This window comes from Ovis aries, chromosome 2 (genome assembly GCF_016772045.2).
Source record: "Ovis aries strain OAR_USU_Benz2616 breed Rambouillet chromosome 2, ARS-UI_Ramb_v3.0, whole genome shotgun sequence".
Lineage (NCBI taxonomy): Eukaryota > Metazoa > Chordata > Mammalia > Artiodactyla > Bovidae > Ovis > Ovis aries.
Window position 1 is genome coordinate 220,579,651 of NC_056055.1, and position 20,362 is coordinate 220,600,012.

A 20,362-nucleotide genomic window follows, 5' to 3' on the forward strand; every position below is an offset into this window, starting at 1 on the left:
GCCAGGCTTCAGCAATACGTGAACCATGAACTTCCAGATGTTCAAGTTGGTTTTAGAAAAGGCAGAGGAACCAGAGATCAAATTGCCAACATCCGCTGGATCATCGAAAAGGCAAGAGAGTTCCTGAAATGCATCTATTTCTGCTTTATTGACTATGCCAAATCCTTTGACTGTGGACCACAAGAAACTGGAAAATTCTGAAAGAGATGGGGATAGGTTTCTCTTGAGAAACCTATATGCAGGTCAGGAAGCAACAGTTAGAACTGGACATGGAACAACAGACTGGTTCCAAACAGGAAAAGGAGTACGTCAAGGCTATATATTGTCACCCTGCCTATTTAACTTCTATGCATGCAGAGTACATCATGAGAAACACTGAGCTGGAAGGACAAGCTGAAATCAAGATTGCCGGGAGAAATCTCAATAACCTCAGATATGCAGACGACACCACCCTTAAGGCAGAAAGTGAAGAGGAACTAAAAAGCCTCTTGAGGAAAGTGAAAGAGGAGAGTGAAAAAGTTGGCTTAAAGCTCAACATTCAGAAAACGAAGATCATGGCATCTGGTCCCATCACTTCATGGGAAATAGATGGGGAAACAGTAGAGACAGTGTCAGACTTTACTTTTTTGGGCTCCAAAATCACTGCAGATGGTGACTACAGCCATGAAATTAAAAGACGCTTACTCCTTGGAAGGAAAGTTATGACCAACCTAGATAGCGTATTCAAAAGCAGAGACATTACTTTGTCAACAAAGGTCCATCTAGTCAAGGCTATGGTTTTTCCAGTGGTCATGTATGGATGTCAGAATTGGACTGTGAAGAAAGCTGAGCGCCGAAGAACTGATGCTTTTGAACTGTGGTGTTGGAGATGACTCTTGAGAGTCCCTTGGACTGCAAGGAGATCCAACCAGTCCATTCTAAAGATCAGTCCTGGATGTTCTTTGGAAGGAATGATGCTAAAGCTGAAACTCCAGTACTTTGGACACCTCATGCGAAGAGTCGACTCATTGGAAAAGACTCTGATGCTGGGAGGCATTGGGGCCAGGAGAAGAAGGGGACGACAGAGGATGAGATGGCTGGGTGGCATCACCAACTCGATGGACATGAGTCTGAGTGAACTCTGGGAGTTGGTGTTGGACAGGGAGGCCTGGTGTGCTGCGATTCATGGGGTCACTAAGAGTCTGACATGACTGAGCGACTGAACTGAACTAAATTAAATTTTGAAGCAGTATAACTCAGCCACGAAAAACTATCAAAGATATTAGAAGCAAGGAAAACTAGCTGCTAGCCTTTCCTATGAATGTAAATGTAAAATTTCCAGTCAAGTCAAATCTAGCAACATATAGAAAAGATAATGGGTCATATCTGATTTGGGTTTACTGCAACAATAGAAGATTGACTTGATGCTTGAATTCAATTAACAAAAAACAGGAGAAGAATCACAGTCATGAAATATATGCAGGAAAGAGCACTGCAAAATTCAATACCGGGACTTCCCTGTAGGTCCAGTGGCTAAGACGCCATGCTCCCAATGCTGGGGTCTAGTGTTTGATCCCTGGTAAGGAAAGTAAGATCCCACGTACCAAAACTAAAGATCCTGCATGCCGCAGTGAAGATTGAAGATCCCCTGTGCTGCAACTAAGACCTGATACAGCTAAATAAATATTACAGGAAAAAAAAATTCAATACCTATTCATGAGTTTTAAAAACTTTGAAAAGCAGGAATAGAAGGGGGTATCCTTAATCTAATAAAAATCTTTATATGTGTGTATATGTAGATATACCTATGTGTATATCTGTGCATAATTATTTTGACCTAAAAATTCAAATTCATTTGTAATTTAAAGATTTAAAAGAAAAAGTTTCATATTCATGAAAACACAAAATCTTAATAAAAATTCTATGGTTGGGACTTCCCTGGTGGTCCGGTGGTTATGAGTCCACCTTGGAATGCAAAGGATGCAGGTTTGATCCCTGATCAGAGAACTAATCCCGCATCGCTCAGAGCAACTGTACTCACTCATCACACCTGGAGAGTTTGCACCCCAAGGAAAGGTCCCAAGTGCTGCCAACTAAGACCCGATGCAGCCAAATAGATAAAATTCTATTTTTAAAAAACCTGTAGTAAACTTGAGTTATAAAATACTGGAATCATTCTCCACGAGATGAAGAATAAGATAAGGATGTCCACTATCACAACTCTATATATCATTAAACTGGTCCCAGCCAGTGTGATGTCAAGAAAATAAGATAATAAAGGGAAAAAACAAAAAAACATGCTGACAACATGATTGTGTATGTAAGTAATTCAAAAGAATCTACAGATTCTTAGAATTAAGTGAATTTAGCAAGGTCACAGAATACAGTCAATATGCACCTCAAAAAAGTTAATTATGTGTTTCTAAATACAATAAATAGAAAATGACATTCAAAAATATATTGTTTATTATAGCATAATAAATTGAATAGCTCAAAATAGATATGCCAAAAGATATGCAGACTCTACATTGCAAACAACATTCTGGAAAGAAAGATTGACAGGTATGTGGTCAAGTCATATACGTCGATTCACCTAATATTTTTCTTCCTTGGTATAGGTTAGCTTATATCTATTGGAAACAAAGTGGGAACTTGTCTATGTTCTCAAGTATTTAGAAATCTCACTGTGTTTCACAATAACTTAGTTTTATTTCTTTAAATTGTATATAAGATACCATTAGAGAAACATTTTTAACCCTAATGAAATTTCAGGGATGACTTTACAATCTGACAACAACATGAGTACATTTTGAAAATTTAAAAAAAAAATTGAAACATCTTAATTGTAAACAAACAAACAAACAAAAAAAGACTGACGTAGATGAAGAGATGTATCACTCCATGGACTGGAAAATAATATCGGAAGGATACCTGTTCTCTCAAATTAATCTGCCAGTGAAACTCAATTCTAAGTAAAATCCCAGCAGGTTTATTTTTGTGAAGATTGACAAGCTGATTCTAAAATTTGCATGGAACTGGAGAAAAGCCCAGCAAAGTAATGAAGACCCAGCTCAGCCAAAAATAAATAAGTGAAAAAATAAAATTAATTTTTTTTATTTCATGGAAATGGATAGTGCCAAAACAGTCTTGAAGAAAAAGGAGATTGGAGTCCTTCCACACCCAGATACCCTCCTTTAACTGTCAACCCTTAAGACCCGTCTTTCTGAGACATGACTTATAAATAGCATATAGTTGTATTTTACTTCGTGAACTTTCTGAAAGTTTCATCTCTCACAGTGGTCTGTCATACCATTTGCATTAAGATTTTATTTTTGGCTGTGCTGGGTCTTTACTGCTGCATGGGCTTTTCGTGAGTGGGGCCTACTCTCTAGTTGCAATATGCTAACTTCTCGTTGCGGCTTCTCTTGTGGTGCACAGGCTTAGCTGCTCTGAAGCTTGTGGGATATCCCTGGACCAGCGATCAAACACATGTCTCTTGCATTGGTAGGCAGATTGTTTACCACTGAGCCACTAGCGAAGCCCTGGCGTTGCATTTTAAATTCTAATCTCTATCATCTTGATCTCTGATTTCTTTTATACTTTCTTTTCCCCCCAACCTTGATTTTTTGGGAAAGGGGGGTTATTTTGAAGGTTTTTGTGAGTGTTTTCTCAGGAATGGAAGTGTCCATGTATTCTGTTGTCTTTCAAAGTTATATATCCTGGCTTTTAAGTTAAACAGTTGTGCTTAGTCATTTCAATCGTGTCCAACTCTTCGTGACCCCATGGACTGTAGCCCACCAGGCTCCTCTGTCCATAGGATTCTCCAGGCAAGAATACCGGAGTGGGTTGCCATGCTCTCCTCCAGGGGATCTTCCCAACCCAGGGATCGAACCCAAGTCTCTTGTGTGTCCTGCATTGGCAGGTGAGTTCTTTACCACTAGTGCCACCTGGGAAGCCCAAATCAACCAGTGGTCTCATAGATTATTTTTTAGGTGGAACTTAATATTTTGAGTATTCCTTTTTGACCAATGAGAAAGGGGAGCTTTATTTCAGAAGTGTGAGAAGTTAGACTGAATGGTCTGGAAAGTAAGTCTCTGAAACCCCAGCCCTGGAACAGAGAAGTTTAAGGCGTCTCCTCTGAGAGTCAGGAGGAGAGCCTACGCTTGCCTGTGCAGCAGTGTCAGGGTACACTGTTTAGGTCTTCCTCTTTGCCAGCTGCCCCTTCATTTCAATTTAGGGCTTCTAGGCCTTTCCTGGGCATGGTTCCCAGAAAATCCCTCTGCTGCTGCTGCTGCCCTGATCAGGTTTCTGGATCTGTTAATAATAGACAAGAGTGTGGGGATGGGACAGGATCATTATGGAAAGAGGAGCAACTAAACCAGATGGACAGTTCCTGTGCTCAGGGCCCTGTCTGTCTGCTCCTGTCCTGGATCTGAAGAATATCCTGCAGTGGACCTGTCTTCTAAGCCATTCCTTGGAGCCACAGTAACCTTGTGAAGGTTTTCTGATGGCTTTCCCCAAAATCAGAATACATAATCTGGGGTGCTTATAAGAACACTGAAACAATGTTTGAGATTTGAACTCCATAAGAAAATCCAGGAGGAGTGATAACACCTCTCATAGAACACCCAGAAGAGAGTGAGGTTGTGCTGCAACTAGGTGAGGCAAATAGTGACTCGGAGAGGCGAACCATATATATACTCCTGGAGTGTATGGACTTCCCTGGTGGTTCAGTGGATAAAAAACCACCTGTCAATGCAGGGGACATGGGTTCAATCTCTGGTCTGGGAAGATCCCATCTGCCACAGGGCAACTAAGCCCCTGCACCACAGCTACTGAGCCCACGTGCTCTAGAGCCTGTGGACTGAAGCCACTGAAGCCCGCCCGCCTAGAGCCTGTGCTCCACAACAAGAGAAGCCACCACCATGAGAAGCCTGCACACCACAACCAAGAATAGCCTCTGTTCTTTGCAACTGGAGAAAGCCCATGCACATCCACGAAGACCCAGCACAACCAAAGATAAAAATAAATAAATAATTAAAAAAAAAAAAAGAAAAAGAATTTGCCTTGCAATGCAGGGTACTTGGGTTCAGTCCTTAGTCAGGGAACTAAGATCCCACATGCTATGGAGCAACTAAGCCCATGTGCCACAACCAGAGAGTCCATGAGCTGATCATGAGATTATGATCATGAGAATCCATGAGATATCCCACATGATGCAGCAAAGATCCCCCAGGCTGCAACTAAGACCCAAAGTAGTCAAATTGAAAAAAAAAAAAAAAATCCTGGAGTGTAGAAGGGGAGTGTAGAAGGGCTAGTACAGAAAAATAAGGACAGGACAATGTTGGAGGAGTGGAAACGGGAGAATAAGACAAGCATGGGAAACGGCCTCTAAGAAGTGAGATATGAAATCAGCACAGTTTAAACCTTAATGCCTCCTAATCTTCCTGTTCTCCGGGAATGGCCTTCCCTCTTCTGCCTCTACTCCCTGCATATTCCTTTTCCTTTATTAAAACCTGCTGTCAGTGCAGTAAACTTGACTTAGGTATAAATTTTGAGACTCTTAAGGCTTCAGAAATTACCAGTTACTAAAACGTGAAACCCTTTTGTTGTAAAATATAACAAAGCTATAGAAAACTACATAAAATGTATGGCTTCATAAGTTATTATGAAGACCCTTATCAGCAACCCAGGACCAGAAACAGAACTTGGCCAGCTATTTCAGAAGCCAGCTACATGCCCCATCCCACCGCAATGCCTCTCTCCTCCCCAAAGTAACCACTATCCTGACATTTATGGGAATTACTCAGGAGGATTTTATTTTAATGGGACTAAAGGTTTAGCTATAAATAAGCACTAATGGTAGAATATTAGGCAGTTGAGCGATGTTTGGAAGAGCCACGAGAGGCAGCCAGGTCCCAGCACACTCAGAAATGACACCACTTTGTACAGTTAGTTCCCTCTGTGCCTGTGATTAAGACATAACTCCCCACAGAAGTCCAAGTACAGAGCTGTGCCCCTACCCTCAGATCCATTCTGTCATACACCCAAAAAGAACCATACCCCGCGGTCTTCCCAAGGCAGAGCAAAAGTAGGTCCCAGCTCACAGTGCTGGGGAGGGTGTAAGGGACCCTGGCTGTCTCTGCTCTGACCTGTGAGTCCGGGCCATTGCTGAAACTTCACTGGGCCTCCGTTTCTCACTGTGAACTATGGGGCCGTAATAAAGCCCTTGACAATCCCCTATTCCTCTCCTAACTTGACCCCCTTTCCTCAGTCTTGGTGTTTGTTTCCGCTGCCTATTCATACACGCTTTAAAAAGTTCATTACCTTGCTTTCCCAGCTGGATGTCTTTCTAGCCTTGTGTTCCTCTTTTTCGCTTTTGATCCTTATACACTGTGAGTCTGCTTCATTTCTACATGTACCTTTATAAACACACAGATATGTCCTTGCCTGTTAGAGATGCTGAACAAACGGTTGTAGGATGAATGAACATATGAAACAAATTGTCTCCTACATTCATATATACATTCCTTCAATATTCAGCAGATATCTAATATATAGAGAGATGCCAACTTTTCCCTCTACACTCTAAAATCATTCTTCCTCCTTTTGTCACCTTTCCCCTTTTCCCACCATATCTTTTCTCCTTTCCCTGAGCCATAAAGTTAGACCGAGTGCTCAGCAAGACAGGATGCAGAGACACAGAAGCAGGCCAATGGAAACAGACACCACGGAAGGGAGCCAGATGAAATAAGGGCAAAGGCAGCTGTACAACATGCAGAGAGAAACCAACCAGAATGAAAAGCAGTGATTCATGGAGCACTGCCACTCGGATATTCCTTGGGTTTCGCTCTGAGAGCTACTGCGAGATTGAGGTCAGTGAGGGCTGGCATGGAGATGAAGGGCAGACAGGCTCCTCCCTGGAGATGCACTGCTCATCAATCCCTCCCCTTAATCCTGTTCTACCCACCCCACCCCCACGACTGCCTCACACTGACCAGTGTCCTGGGCCTTTAAGGGTTGGATGGGCTGGACTGAGGAAAGAACTCACACCTCTCCCCACCCCACTCCTTCCATCTGGCTGTAAGTCAGCCAGCGACAGCAGCAAACTGCAGCAGAAGAGGAGAGGAAGCCAGCGAGTGCAAGAAGAGCAAAGGAGCCCCGCTGGATTTCCTTGCCCCACGGCGGAGAGCATCCCAGAGCTCAGACGCAGGACGGCTATCCTGCCCACGGTAAGGGCTGGAGGCTCTGACCAGCCTCTGCTCCTAGCTCCGACATGCCCAAGTCCTTGCCCGTGCCCTCCACATGCTTATTCCCCCTGACTAAATCATACCCTGGACTCCTTTGCCTGAACAGGTTTATGGGCCCCCAACCTGCTGGTTTTCTCTAGCTTATCCACTTGGACTTATAGTTTTCCTACTAGCTATATCAGTTACCTTTTTATATGAGGACCTCTTAGCTACCCAGGGCTGCCACTGTGTAGACAAGTGGTGAGCCCACCCCAGGAAGGGAAGAGAGAGAACTGGAGCAATCATGCTTCAGCACAAATTCATTAACAGATTGTTGAGGATTACCACATGAGAGTTGGCCAAGACCCATGGAGGATACAGAAACCCCTGATAATAGGCAGAGAGTTGTGAGACTTCCATGGAAAGAGCCAGGGTTTGAGTTCTATGCCTCATTCTTAGCCTGCTCAATGATCCAGGGCACTTTTTCGGTGCCCATGAAAGAGAGGCCTAATGGGAAGGATTATAGAACTGAAAAACTATGATTTTCAGATAAGTTGGTGTTGAGACCAAAACAACAATTCACACTTCAGGGACTCAGTCTGACCTATTCCCAGCTGCCTCCTAGGTCTGACCAAGTGCTGTCAAATAGGAGGCACTTGAGAATTTATGGGATGAGAGGAGGCATAAACGAATCTGATTGATTCACAGGCGTCCATGAGAACATTAAATTGATGTGCACAAGAGTACAACAGAATCTTTCTAGGCACAGGAAATATTCTTTCATTTTTACTGTAACTTCTTTTTAAATAAAGCTGCCTTTTTGGGGAATCATTATTAAAAAAAATATTGGGAAGAGTACCTGCTCCTAGTCCTGTCTCTGATGTTAACTAGCTCTGTGACTTTGGACCATGCCTTCCTGATCTATTGTGGGAGGGAGTAGAGGGTTCCCTAGATTTGCTTGTGTCTCAGGAGCTCTTGTTAAAAATGAATATTCCTGGGCCCCATCCTTAGAAACTCTGATCTGGTAGATTTGAGGTAGGGCTAAGGAATCTCTATTTTAAGACAGTCTACAGGAGACACTGATATAACCAGGAACCACTAGATTGATGTGTTGTATGAGTCTTCAAGCTCTAACATTCTGAGGGCTATGACCTGTGACGGGAGCCATTCTGTCCTCTTCATATGAATAAGGTTTGTCATAATCCTGCTCCAAAGAAAGAGAGTAAACAGGATGATTCTCTTCCTTCCTGCCCTCAGGGAGACTGTAGACAACCTCGAATTCCACTATAAGTCACAGGCAACTCTACCAATGTCCATCTCCAGGAGATATGAAGCCACCTGTCAGTTGAGGACCAAATCTTGCTTGGCAACCTTGGCCACTTCCTGCCCTATTTGTGTGTCTATTTTCTCATCTGTATTGTAGAGATAACTATCTGTATCCTCAGGGAGCTCCACATATGTGCCTAGGCGTAAACAGTTAAGACCCAGCCTCTCTCTCAGTCATTATCCTCTGGTTCTTGCCTCTTTCTCTTGCTCCCACTCCCAAATCCTTTTTCCCTCCTCTCCAAACTGTACCTGCCTCAGTTGTGACCATCCTCCTCATTCCACCTTCAGGTGCCAGAGAAAACACCAAGACCTAGAACACCTAAGTTCTAAGTTGCATTCTCTGAGTAGTTTGTTTAGTCAGTCTCCTAGGATACAGGGGAAGATGAAGCTGAGCAGAAGGATCCGTTACTCAGGATCCCAACCCAAGAGTCCCCCTTCCTGAACCAAAGTCTCAAGCACCTTTCAGGGGACGAGAATCCGAGCCATTGCAAATTAGAAGAGAAATGAAAGAGCAAGGAGTAATGAGGAGAAGGGATGAGGAGAAGGATGAGAAGTCAAGAGCAAAGAGAGGCTGACTTAGGTAAGCAAATAGGAAGGCAAAGGGAGGGCCAGGAGAGAGAAAAGTGAACTAGGAAGAAAGGAAAAAGAAGGGGTCAGGTAGAAGAGGGAGAAGGGGAAGAAAATAAGAAGAAGGAAAAGAAAGGCTATTGAGTGGGATATGGTAGGAACAGAAAATGATGGGGTGGCGGGGAGGGAGAACAATGTCCCTCACTGAGTCCTAGCTCTGCTTTCATCGGCTTCCTAGAGAAAGCCTTTTCTAAGGGTAGTCTTGGTGAGGTCTCTGAGTTGGTCAAATGGAGACATCAGTTCTAGCCCCAGTTCTGCCACTTAATTCATTAGGTGACTGGTAGTTCAGCTAGCCTTCTGTCCCCTTTATTTTTTCTAACAAAAGGATTCCCATACTTTTAATGAGCTGCATAGACCGCTGGTGGGGAGACAGAAAGCACCGGGAGCCAAGCATTTCGTCTCCCCTGTGAGTTGTTCAGAGAGCAGTGATGTTCTGTGATCTGGTTGGTTAGCGTACAACCTTAACACAGGATAAATGTGTGCCACTTCATATGTGAGGCTTCTGACACAGCCATCTTGGTTCTTCTCCAGTGTCTTCTCTTGGAGTTGTATCTGATAACCTGTTTTCATTGGAATCTACTGAGGAATGGGATGATTCTGCTTTTTTTTGTGGTCAGGAGTCGCCTGATCCTGAAAGTCTTGTGAGAAGACATGGTGAGGCGCAAACTCAATTACACGTAGGATGGCAGAGAAAAGAGCTCCTCTGTCCCTTTTCTACAAAATGAAGTCCAGCTCTGACATCCTGTGGCTCCCTGAGTTGAACCTAGCCCTCTATCAGCCACGTGTCACCTAGATACAGTTTTAAAACAGTGACTCAAGAATGGGAGCAGGGCACGCCAAGCTCTGAGGTTGAAAGAGTTTGACAAAAAAGTATAAAATCATCTTCTAAGGCTGGTTTGAGATGAAGTAGGGGTGTCCCTGTGCTTGGGACTGTTCTCAGACCTCTCATGTCTCAGGACATCGTAGTGAGGCTCCCAGACACAGGCATATGGAAGAGGCATATGGAAGGTAATTCTGTCTTCTCCCAGGGCCAAAGCCCACCCATCCCAGAAGTTCAGAGGAGACAGGAGGCAGAATGTTGGCAAAAGTGATTAGACTTCAGCCCCAGGTTGACCCCAACCTTTCTTAGAGTCTGAAACTCTTAAGACATTTAATGGAGATCTGTTACGTTTTAGTCTTCATAGAACTTTTGCAAACCTTGGATTCCAAGCTGTGCAACACCACCCAGCAAAGCAGAAATGCTTTCCTGTCTTCTTTCCTTCCTTCTTCCTTCCAGAGGTCTCTTCTGGTCTCACTCAGGCTTCTACGTTCAGCCTCAGCCAGTAAAACCTTTCCCTCTTGGGACTCAAGCTGTGTTCTTGCTCTCCTGAGAGTTGCCTTATCTCTTCTGCTTAGACTCAGATTGGTTTCCTGCACATTCCTACTCCTTTGGAAAGTCTTCTCTAGGTCCTTCAGTCAGGAGAGCTGTAATTTCAGGGACCTCTACATTATTCCTGAAGACTGTCACCCTGGGTGGCTTTACGGCTCTTCCTACTTAAGGGAGATGGGGCACTAATATGCTGTGTGACCTCAGACAAGTCACATCATGTTTCTGGACTTCTGGTCTAATGTAGGGAGTTGAACTACATGATGTTTAAATGGAGTACTAACTAAATAATTAGTTTAAGGATTCTTTTTTTTTTTTTTTAAGATATTCACCTCTGACAAATTGTTAAACTTATTCAGGGATGTTCCTGGCAGTTCAGGGGTTAAGACTTCACACTTTCACTGCAGGGGGCACAGGTTTGATCCTTGATTGGGGAATTAAGATCCCACATGCTGCAAAGGGCAGCTGGAAAGACTTTTTTTTTAAGTTTAAACTTACTAATTAAAACCCACAATATTTCTCTTCAAGCATGGATCCTTTGCTTATACAAAAGCATAAAGCTTTATGTTCTGTGGACTTTGCCAGTTTCAGCATGATTTGGTTTTAAGCACTGAGTATGTTTCTTCTAGGCACAAAGCTAGGATCAAAGTGGCCACAAATCAAATCATCTAGTTCTTTTCAAGGCAAGTTTGTTGTTAGCTCTTACGATAACTTTAGTTCAGTTCAGTCGCTCAGTCATGTCCAACTCTTTGCAACCCCATGAATCAGAGCACACCAGGCCTCCCTGTCCATCACCAACTCCCGAGGTTTACACAGGCTCATGTCCATCGAGTCAGTGATGCCATCCAGCCATCTCATCCTCTGTCGTCCCCTTCTCCTCTTGCCTCCAATCCCTCCCAGCATCAGGGTCTTTTCCAATGAGTCAACTCTTCACATGAGGTGGCCAAAGTATTGGAGTTTCAGCTTCAGCATCAGTCTTTCCAATGCACACCCAGGACTGATCTCCTTTAGGAGGGACTGGTTGGATCTCCTTGCAGTCCAAGGGACTCTCAAGAGTCTTCTCCAACACTACAGTTCAAAAGCATCAATTCTTCGGTGCTCAGCTTTCTTCACAGTCCAACTCTCACATCCATACATGACCAATGGAATAACCAGTCCTAAATGAGCACATATTTAAAGGTAGGAACTCTCTTTCAGTAGGTAGAGAAAACTTGAGCATGCAGTCCTGAGACTATGTAACTTATCTGGTCCATTAAAACTGTGAGAGTTACTATTATGAGTAAGAGTATGAGCTATACTTTATCATGTGAAGGTAGAAGTGGCTTATTTAGCAAGGCGCAGCACTAAGTGTGGTAGCAGAGACAAAAGAAATACTCTGGCATAGCCCCTCCAGAGCTGGAGGATCCACACAGGAGCATGGAGAGGGCTCCTGGAAGGGAAGTTGAGATGATTCCACTTGGAGAAAGGAAGGCTAAGATGCAGAGAGATTCCAAGTTCTGAAAGCGGGCAGCCAGCAAGTTGGTGATTCCTAATAATGGGGAACTGAGAGAGGTGTGGTCAACGTGACCTCATGGATTGTAGGGTGTTGGGAAAGAAGAGGGTATTTGGCAGAAACCGCTGGGTTGGCCCTTTCGGAGATGGCCGTGGGAAACGGCAGAAACTCTGAAATCAGATGCATTTGGGTTTAAATTCCACGTCCCTGTGTGATTGAGACAAGTTTCTTAGCCTCTCTAAGCCTCAATCACTAAACTCAAATTAGAAGTGAAAAGAGCTACAAATTATGTAGATGAAGGAGCTGACACAACGCAGGCAGTCAAGGAACACTAATTTCCTTCTCTTCCTCCCTTGATCTATTACTCTAAGATCTCAAGATTAACCTGAAGCCCCTTGCTGCTCCTCGCTCCTTTAGGTGACTCTGGCATCAGCTGGTGAAGCACTGGGTGATGGCGTATCTGCTGCAAGGCCGTGAGTACCCCTGCAGAAGAGGGCTTGGGGAGACAACCCAGAGACAGAGAGGAGGTTGGACTCCTGTTCCAAAGCTCCTCCTGAGCCCTCCACCTTCCCTACTTCTCCTGGCTCAGGGCTGCCCGTCAATCAAGATCTGCTGCTGATGCAGAAAGGCACACTGATGCGCAAGGTGAGGTCCAAAAGCTGGAAGAAGCTAAGATTCTTCAGACTTCAGGACGATGGCATGACAGTCTGGCATGCCCGGCAGGCCGGAGGCAGGGCCAAGCCCAGCTGTGAGTGATGTGGATAGCCAGGGGTGGACATGTGGGTGGACAGGACCTTACAGGCCCAGCAGCTTGAGGGCAGAGGAGAGACCAGTGTCTTATGATGTGGCCTGCTCTGGTCTCTTTCGTGTCTTTATCTGAGTCTGTAAAATGGAAATTATAACTGTACTAGCCTCTTCAGGGTGTTACAAGGATCAAATTGGTTATGGCATGCAAAGATCTTCCAAGTCTTTGCCACATAATAAGGCTCAATAAATCATAGGTTTTATCTTATTACTATCATCATCATCATCATTATTATTATAGCATGATCTTGGGTAGCCAACTGTCTGGATTAAAGCCCTGGCTCTGCCAATTTCTAGCTGAGTGGCTTTGGACAAGTTATTTAACTTAAGCTAATATAAGTTTCCTCATCTATAAAATGAGGATTAAACAGCCTAGTACATTACAGGAGCTCAAGAAGTTAATGTATATAAACCACCTAGTATGAGGCCTGAAACCCGGATGAATTTAGTGTGTTAACTATTATAGTGAATATTTCTAAATATCGTAAATGTGTCATAACAGTGTGCCTCCTATCGGCCAAAACACTTTATGATCCCTCTAAAAATGTGATCACAGGACTCACTTAAGAGAATCTACTTTAGAGACATAACCAAAGCTTACGATCCACACCAGCCCCAGGTGAAGAAGTGGGGGGAAGGATTTCTCTGGCTCCCTCCCAGACATCTGAAAAGAGGAAGCCCTCAAACCTGGAATGAGAGAACTGAATTTGGGCACGTCATGCTTTGGTGTGACTGCTTCTATCCTGCAAGTGCGCTTCCACTTGTCAGCCCCACCAGTCCTCCTGTAATTGATTACCATGTGGACTGGCCATGGAAGGGACCATTCCTTGTTTAAGATTAGGACACTGAGGGGCTATGTCATTTTCGTCCTTGTCACACTGCCAGTTGGTGGCTGGAAGCCAGGTCTTGCCATTTGCAGCACAGGCCCCTTGTCATGCTGCTATGAAAACAACGACTCATGCGGCAACTGAATTCCAAGAATCTGCATCTCCCTGTACTAAGGCTTTGGGAGTTTTAGTCTGTGGAGGCTGGGGTCCCTCTTCCTGTGGTTTCAGAGAGAAGAATGGGGAGTACTGGTCCTTGGCTCTCAGCTGCTATGATTTGTTGGACCCTTTGCTCAGGGCCCCCCACCCACTTCTTCCCCGGCAGTCTCAATCTCTGACGTGGACACAGTACGTGAGGGCCACGAGTCTGAGTTGCTGCGCAACCTGGCAGAGGAATTCCCCCTGGAGCAGGGCTTCACCATCGTCTTCCACGGCCGCCGCTCCAACCTGGACCTGGTGGCCAACAGTGTCCAGGAAGCCCAGACCTGGATGCACGGGCTCCAGCTATTGGTGGGCTTTGTCACCAACATGGACCAACAGGAGAGGCTGGACCAGTATCAGCAGGATGGAGTCAGAGTGGGATCCAGGGGTCACTGAAGGAGCCAAATTCTGAAGGGCTAGGGACAAGTAGGAGGGGGCACAGGGATAGAGGGGCCTGAGAGTCCAGATGGGGTGGCCAGGGACAGCTTGGGCTGATGTGAGGCTGAGATACTAAGGAAAGAATGAAGGCCTGGGATGGCACAGGCAGAGTCAAACAGAGTTTGGAGAGGAATCATGGCCCCCAGGATTGGGTAAAGGGACCGTGAGAGGCAAACTAGGTGCTGATCCTGAGAGCTGAACAGAAGATCCCAGTGGCATTAACTCCCACAGGGATGGGGAGCAACTCCTTAGAGGGCTTTAGTGGGATCAACTCACTTCACGTTTCCTAGACTGTATTCACCTTCTATGCTGGTCCATTCATTTATTCACCATCTATTAAGCAGAATGCCAGGCTTTAGGGATACAAGGATTAATGAGGCTCAGATATTGTTTTAGTCAGCAGAGAAAATAGAATTGTGTAAATAATTTAATTTACCAGCATTACAGTACTTAGCTGATATATGGGTGTTCAAAGGAAGGAGAAATACTTATTTTTAGCTGAGATGGTCATGAGAAAGCTTCAGGAGGAAGTAGCATTTGAGCTGAGCCTTGAAAATGAGTAGAATTTGAACTGAAGGGAAGAGGAAGGGAAGGCACTTGTGTCTGAGGAAACATCAGGAAAAAAGGCCCAGAGGTGGGAAGCTGAAGAGCTGGGACATACCAAGCAGGGGCTTGCTGAATCTGTCTGAGGTACAAGGTAGTCATTTCTGTGTTGAAAAGGCTGGTTTGGGGCCAGATCACTGGGGTGAAGGAGATCTTAATTTCTATGTTAGGGAAGTTGGGCTTCTTTCTGCAGGCAACAGGGAGGTCCCCAAAGTCACCTGAGCCATGCAGGGGCAAGATAGATTGGTGCTCTGGGGAGATTATTCCAGAAGCTAATGTGGAAAATGAATTGGCTTTGGGGAGGGGACTGGCAGCAAAGACAGAGCAGCAGATGTCAATGGATGAATGTGCACGCACATCTGCACACACACACACACACTCAGTGCTTTTGCCTTGACTCAGACCTGGATGGCTGAGTGATTGGTTCCAGCGTGGAGACAAAAACCAGGATGGCCGGATGAGTTTCGGAGAGGTCCAACGGCTACTGCACCTGATGAATGTGGAAATGGACCAGGAACATGCCTTTCAGCTTTTCCAGGTGAGTCTTCTGGGGAAAGGTTAGCAGAAGCCAATCAAGACCACATTCTCCCTTAGTCAGAAGTCCTCCAACCCTCTCCAGCAACACACAGCTGTTGAATCTCTCCTACTACACCAGGTTCATTGGGAAGTGTGGGTAGGACATGGTTCTTACCCTTCAGTCTTGTTGGAAAGATGACTCATAATCTTATGAAAGGTAAATAACAACATGTTATTACATCAGACCTCAGGGACCTCTCTGTCCTTGGCCAGGATTTCACAAGTGCCTAGTACAGTGGAAAACTCCAACTGGCATGTGAGTAAATAGAAAAAGAGATCTTCTGATCTTTTAGGGACATTTAATTCTTTCTAGTTGAAATTTTTCTCCAGTAGCAAATGGTATGGCTGAAATTTTGCTTTTTACTCCCTGTAGTGGCTTCTCCTATGAACAGTAGTCAGGAGTTCTGTGGAAGCCTGCCTGGCTCCATCAATAATATGACCCTTACAAGGAAAGTCAAAACTGCAACATCTGCCATTAAAGGGTTTTTTACTCTCCTCTAAACCCTCTTCTGCAGACAGCAGACACATCCCAGTCTGGGACTCTGGAGGGAGAAGAATTTGTAGAGTTCTATAAGTCGTTGACTCAGCGTCCAGAGGTGCAGGAACTGTTTGAAAAGTTTTCATCTGATGGGCAGAAACTGACCCTGTTGGAATTTGTGGATTTCCTCCAAGAGGAGCAGAAGGAAGGAGAACGGGCTTCTGATCTTGCTCTGGAACTCATCGACCGCTATGAGCCTTCAGAAAGTGGTAAGAGGACTAAGGTGGTGAGGCACCATACATGGGGGCCTGATAGGGGGACCAAGAGACTACTAGCCTTCTGCCTAACTAAGGGAAAATTCAGTCCTACCCAGACCCCCTTCTCAATCATCTTCATCTTATTCAATCACTCCTCCAAAAGGAGAAAGCCATTTCCTGCCCACATAAGACAGGAGTCTCCTCTGTAGTGCTGTTATCTCTTAGGAGGAAGAACATTCCATAAGTCCCCTTTCCTCCACCACGCTCATATTTCTCATCCTTTACTTTCACACTGTTCTTCCTGATATCAACCTTTGTCCTCAGTGGAAACACAATCCTGCTCCTCTTATTTTTGGCTTCTTCTGTAGTGCATATGATTCCTTTCCCTTTAGTTCCCTTCATGGTTCCTGTTTGCTGTCTCTTCAAGTGCTGGCTCTCTGCCCTTTCCTGGACTTTTTCCAAGTTCCCCAGGTGGTTTTTGAGTCCTAAGTCCCTGAGCTGGGCAACTAGTCAGTCCCTGGCTGAGGGGGATGATGAGGTAGACAATCATTTAGCTGTTAACAAGCAGTTAAAATATGCCCTCTCTGCCCTCAAACCTTCTCCTTGCCCCTTTAGTAGACACATTCCTGCCCTTCGTTCCCTGCAGAGCACGAAAAACTTACATTATTAATAAAAAGAGGGCTTCCCTGATAGCTCAGTTGGTAAAGAATCCCTTTGCAATGCAGGAGACCCCAGTTTGATTCCTGCATTGGGAAGATCCACTGGGGAAAGGATAGGCTATCCAGTCCAATATTCTTGGGCTTCCCCTGTGGCTCAGCTGGTAAAGAATCCACCTGCAATGCGGGAGACCTAGGTTCAATCCCTGGGTTGGGAAGATCCCCTGGAGAAAGGAAAGGCTACCCACTCCAGTATTCTGGCCTGGAGAATTACATGGACTATATATATAGTCCATGGGGTCGCAAAGAGTCTGACACAACTGAGAGACTTTCACTTTACTTCACTTTATAGCTCTTACTTTATTTAATCTTTTGTGTGTGTGTGAGTGTGTGTGTGTGAGTGTGTGTGTGTGAGTGTGTGTGTGTGAGTATGTGCGTGTGTTAGATGCTCAGTCGTGTCCAACTCTTTGCGAACCCATGGACTGTAGCCCACCAGGCTCCTCTGTCCATGGGATTTCCCAGGCAAGAATACAGGAGTGGGTAGGCATTCCCTTCTCCAGGAGATCTTCCCAACTCAGGGATTGAACCCCAGGTCTCCTGCACTGCAGGCAGATTCTTTACCATCTGAGGGAAGCCCTTAGTACTCATTACATCCTTGTAAATCAAAAGCAATAATCTTTATTGGGCCTTTGCTAAGCATCCCATAATGTGCTGATGATATCTCTACATGCCTTTTCTCTTCTAATCTTTCCAACAATCCATGGAAGTGGATTTCTATTATCAACTCAGTTGTACAGAAGAGGAAAACTGAGATTTAGAAAAATTAAATGATTTGCTCAAAGTCAACAGCTAATGAAAGGAGGAATTGGAATTCAAAGCCAGATCATTGACTCTTACCTGGTGCCTCTCTTGAGAATGAGGATAAGACACGAGAGGAATGTGAGCTGGACAGGTGACCCAGGTTTCTTAGGTCTCAACTCCCATTCCCTTTTATTCATTCATTCACTACTTCAGCGAATGCTCACTGAGTATCTGTAATGTGCCAGGACCAATGATAGGCAACAGAGATACGGTAGTAGGTCAGACAAGAACACTACCCTTATGGACCGTGGAGCCAAACAAAGTGTTGGAAATCACTGATTCCAGATTTATGTGGGTGCTCAGAGAAGAAAAGGGCTGTGAAGCAATCTTTTCAGAAAACTAAACAGAAGAGAAAGTTGAAGAGTTAAGACAAGATCCTCTATTTCCAATGCAGAATCCAGCACACATCATTACATTTATTCTGCCTGTGTGCATGCTCAGTCACTCAGTTCTGTCCAACTCTTTGTGGCCCATGGACTGTAGCCCACCAGACTCCTCTGTCCATGGAATTTTCCAGGCAAGAATACTGGAGTAGGTTGTCATTTCCTACTCCAGGGGACCTTCCCAACCCAGGGACTGAATCCTTGTCTCTTGGGTTTCCTGCACTGGCAGGCAGATTCTTTACCATTGAGCCACCTGGGAAGCCCCACATTTATTCTATCCACCCCGCTTGGAGTTCCTTCCCTTTTCACTTGACTATCAGATACAATAACACCGTGGCTGCAAACTGTGGTATCAGTCAGGAGACAGGGGCTCAAGTCCCCACTCTGCTTCTTATGGAGTACTGAGTCGCTTAACCTATTGGAGGCTCAGTTTTCTCATTTGTAAAATAACTGGTGATCAAATGAAATAAAGCCCATGAAAAGTACCTGGTAGCTATAGATTTTAGCAATTTGCAATTTGAGTCATTACAGTCAAGAATGAAACTTCGTGGGATTTCTCTGGCAGTCCAGTGGTTAAGACTTCGAGCTTCCACTGAAGGGGGCATGGATTGGATCCCTGATCGGGGAACTAGCATCCTGCATGTCTCAAGTCACGGCCAAAATATAGAAAGAATGAAACTTTGTGCCCAACTTCTTGCCATTTTCCATCATCGCCAGGCCTTGTCACACCTGGAATGAGGAAGCTGGGCATGAGAGTCAAGCTATTCTGCCTCCCCTGTAGCAAAGTTATCCTCAGTGAGACTTCACAGTCCAGCAGTGTAAGGCAGACTCTGACATCTGACTCCCTGGGTTCAAATCCCAGCTCCTTCACTTATTAGTTATTAGTTATGTGACATAATATTATACAGGCGGTGGTGACCAAAACCATCCCAAAGAAAAAGAAGTGCAAGAAGGCAAAGTTGTTGTCTGAGGAGGCTTTACAAATAGCTGAGAAAAGAAGAGAAGCAAAAGGCAAGGGAGAAAGGGAAAGATACCCAACTGAATGCAGAGTTTCAGAAAATAGCAAGAAGAGATATGAAAACCTTAAGAGAACAGTGCAAAGAAGTGGAGGAAAACAACAGAATAAAAAAGACTAAAGATCTCTTTAAGAAAATTGGAGATATCAAGGGAACATTTCATGTAAGAATGGGCACAATAAAGGACAGAAACAGTGAAGACCTAACAGAAGCAGAGGACATTAAGAAGAGGTGGCAAGAATACTCACAAGAACTGCACAAAAGGTTTTAATGATCTCGATGGTCATGATGGTGTGGTCACTCACCTAGAGCAAGACATCCTGGAGAGTGAAGTCAAGTGGACCTTAGGAAGCATTACTATGAATAAAGATAGTGGAGATGATGGAATTCCAGCCGAGCTATTTAAAATCCCAAAAGATGATGCTGTGAAAGTGCTCCACTCAATATATCAGCAAATTTGAAAACTCAGCAGTGGCCACAGGACTGGAAAAGGTCAGTTTTCATTCCAACCCCAAAGAAGGGCAATGCCAAAGAATGTTCAAACTACCACACAATTGCACTCATTTCATATGTTAGCAAGTTTTTAATGCTCAAAATCCTTCAAACCAGGCTTCCAGTAATACACAAACTGAGAACTTCTAGATATACAAGCTGGGTTTAAAAAAGGCGGAGGAACCAGAGATCAAATTGCCAACATTCGTTGGATCATAGAAAAAGCAGTAAGGGAATTCCAGAAAAACATCTACTTCTGCTTCATTGATTACGCCAAAGTCTTTGACATGTGGATCACAATGAACTGTGGGAAATTCTTCAAGAGATGGGAATACCAGACCACCTTACCTGTCTCCTAAGAAACCAGTATGCAGGACAAAGAGCAACAGTTAGAACTGTACATGGAACAAGGGACTGCTTCAGAATTGGGAAAGGAGTATGTCTAGGCTATATGTTGTCACCCTGCTTATTTAACTTATATGCAGAGTATCTTACCTGAAATGTGAGGCTGGATGAATCACAAGCTGGAGTCAAGATTGCCAGGAGAAATATTAGCAACCTCAAATATGCAAATGATACCACTCTAATGGCAGAAAGTGAAGAGGAACAAAACAGCCTCTTGATGAAGGTGAAAGAGGAGAGTGAAAAAGCTGGCTTAAAACTCAACATTCAAAAAACGAAGATCATGGCATCTGGTCCCATCACTTTGTGCGAATAGAGGGGGAAAAGTGGAAACAATGACAAATTTTATTTC

General features: G+C 44.5%; 1 protein-coding gene across 6 annotated transcripts in view; it reads left to right on the plus strand.

Moving 5' to 3' along the window:
- The first annotated feature begins 1,938 nt into the window (after positions 1-1,938).
- Positions 1,939-20,362, plus strand: part of PLCD4 (phospholipase C delta 4) — a 29,040-nt gene continuing 10,616 nt past the window's right edge. For 3 of the 6 annotated variants that reach the window (XM_012146199.4, XM_042244246.2, XM_027965188.3), the window contains exons 1-6: positions 1,939-7,211; positions 12,437-12,492; positions 12,609-12,664; positions 13,973-14,201; positions 15,298-15,427; positions 15,981-16,212. In XM_012146199.4, the coding sequence (XP_012001589.2) occupies positions 6,777-7,211; positions 12,437-12,492; positions 12,609-12,664; positions 13,973-14,201; positions 15,298-15,427; positions 15,981-16,212 (1,138 nt within the window). In that variant the 5' untranslated portion in view covers positions 1,939-6,776. Of the gene's footprint in view, positions 7,212-12,436; positions 12,493-12,608; positions 12,768-13,972; positions 14,202-14,231; positions 14,984-15,291; positions 15,428-15,980; positions 16,213-20,362 lie in introns of those variants that run through there. The other 3 variants (XM_060411308.1, XM_042244248.2, XM_042244247.2) reach the window with 3 other exon arrangements.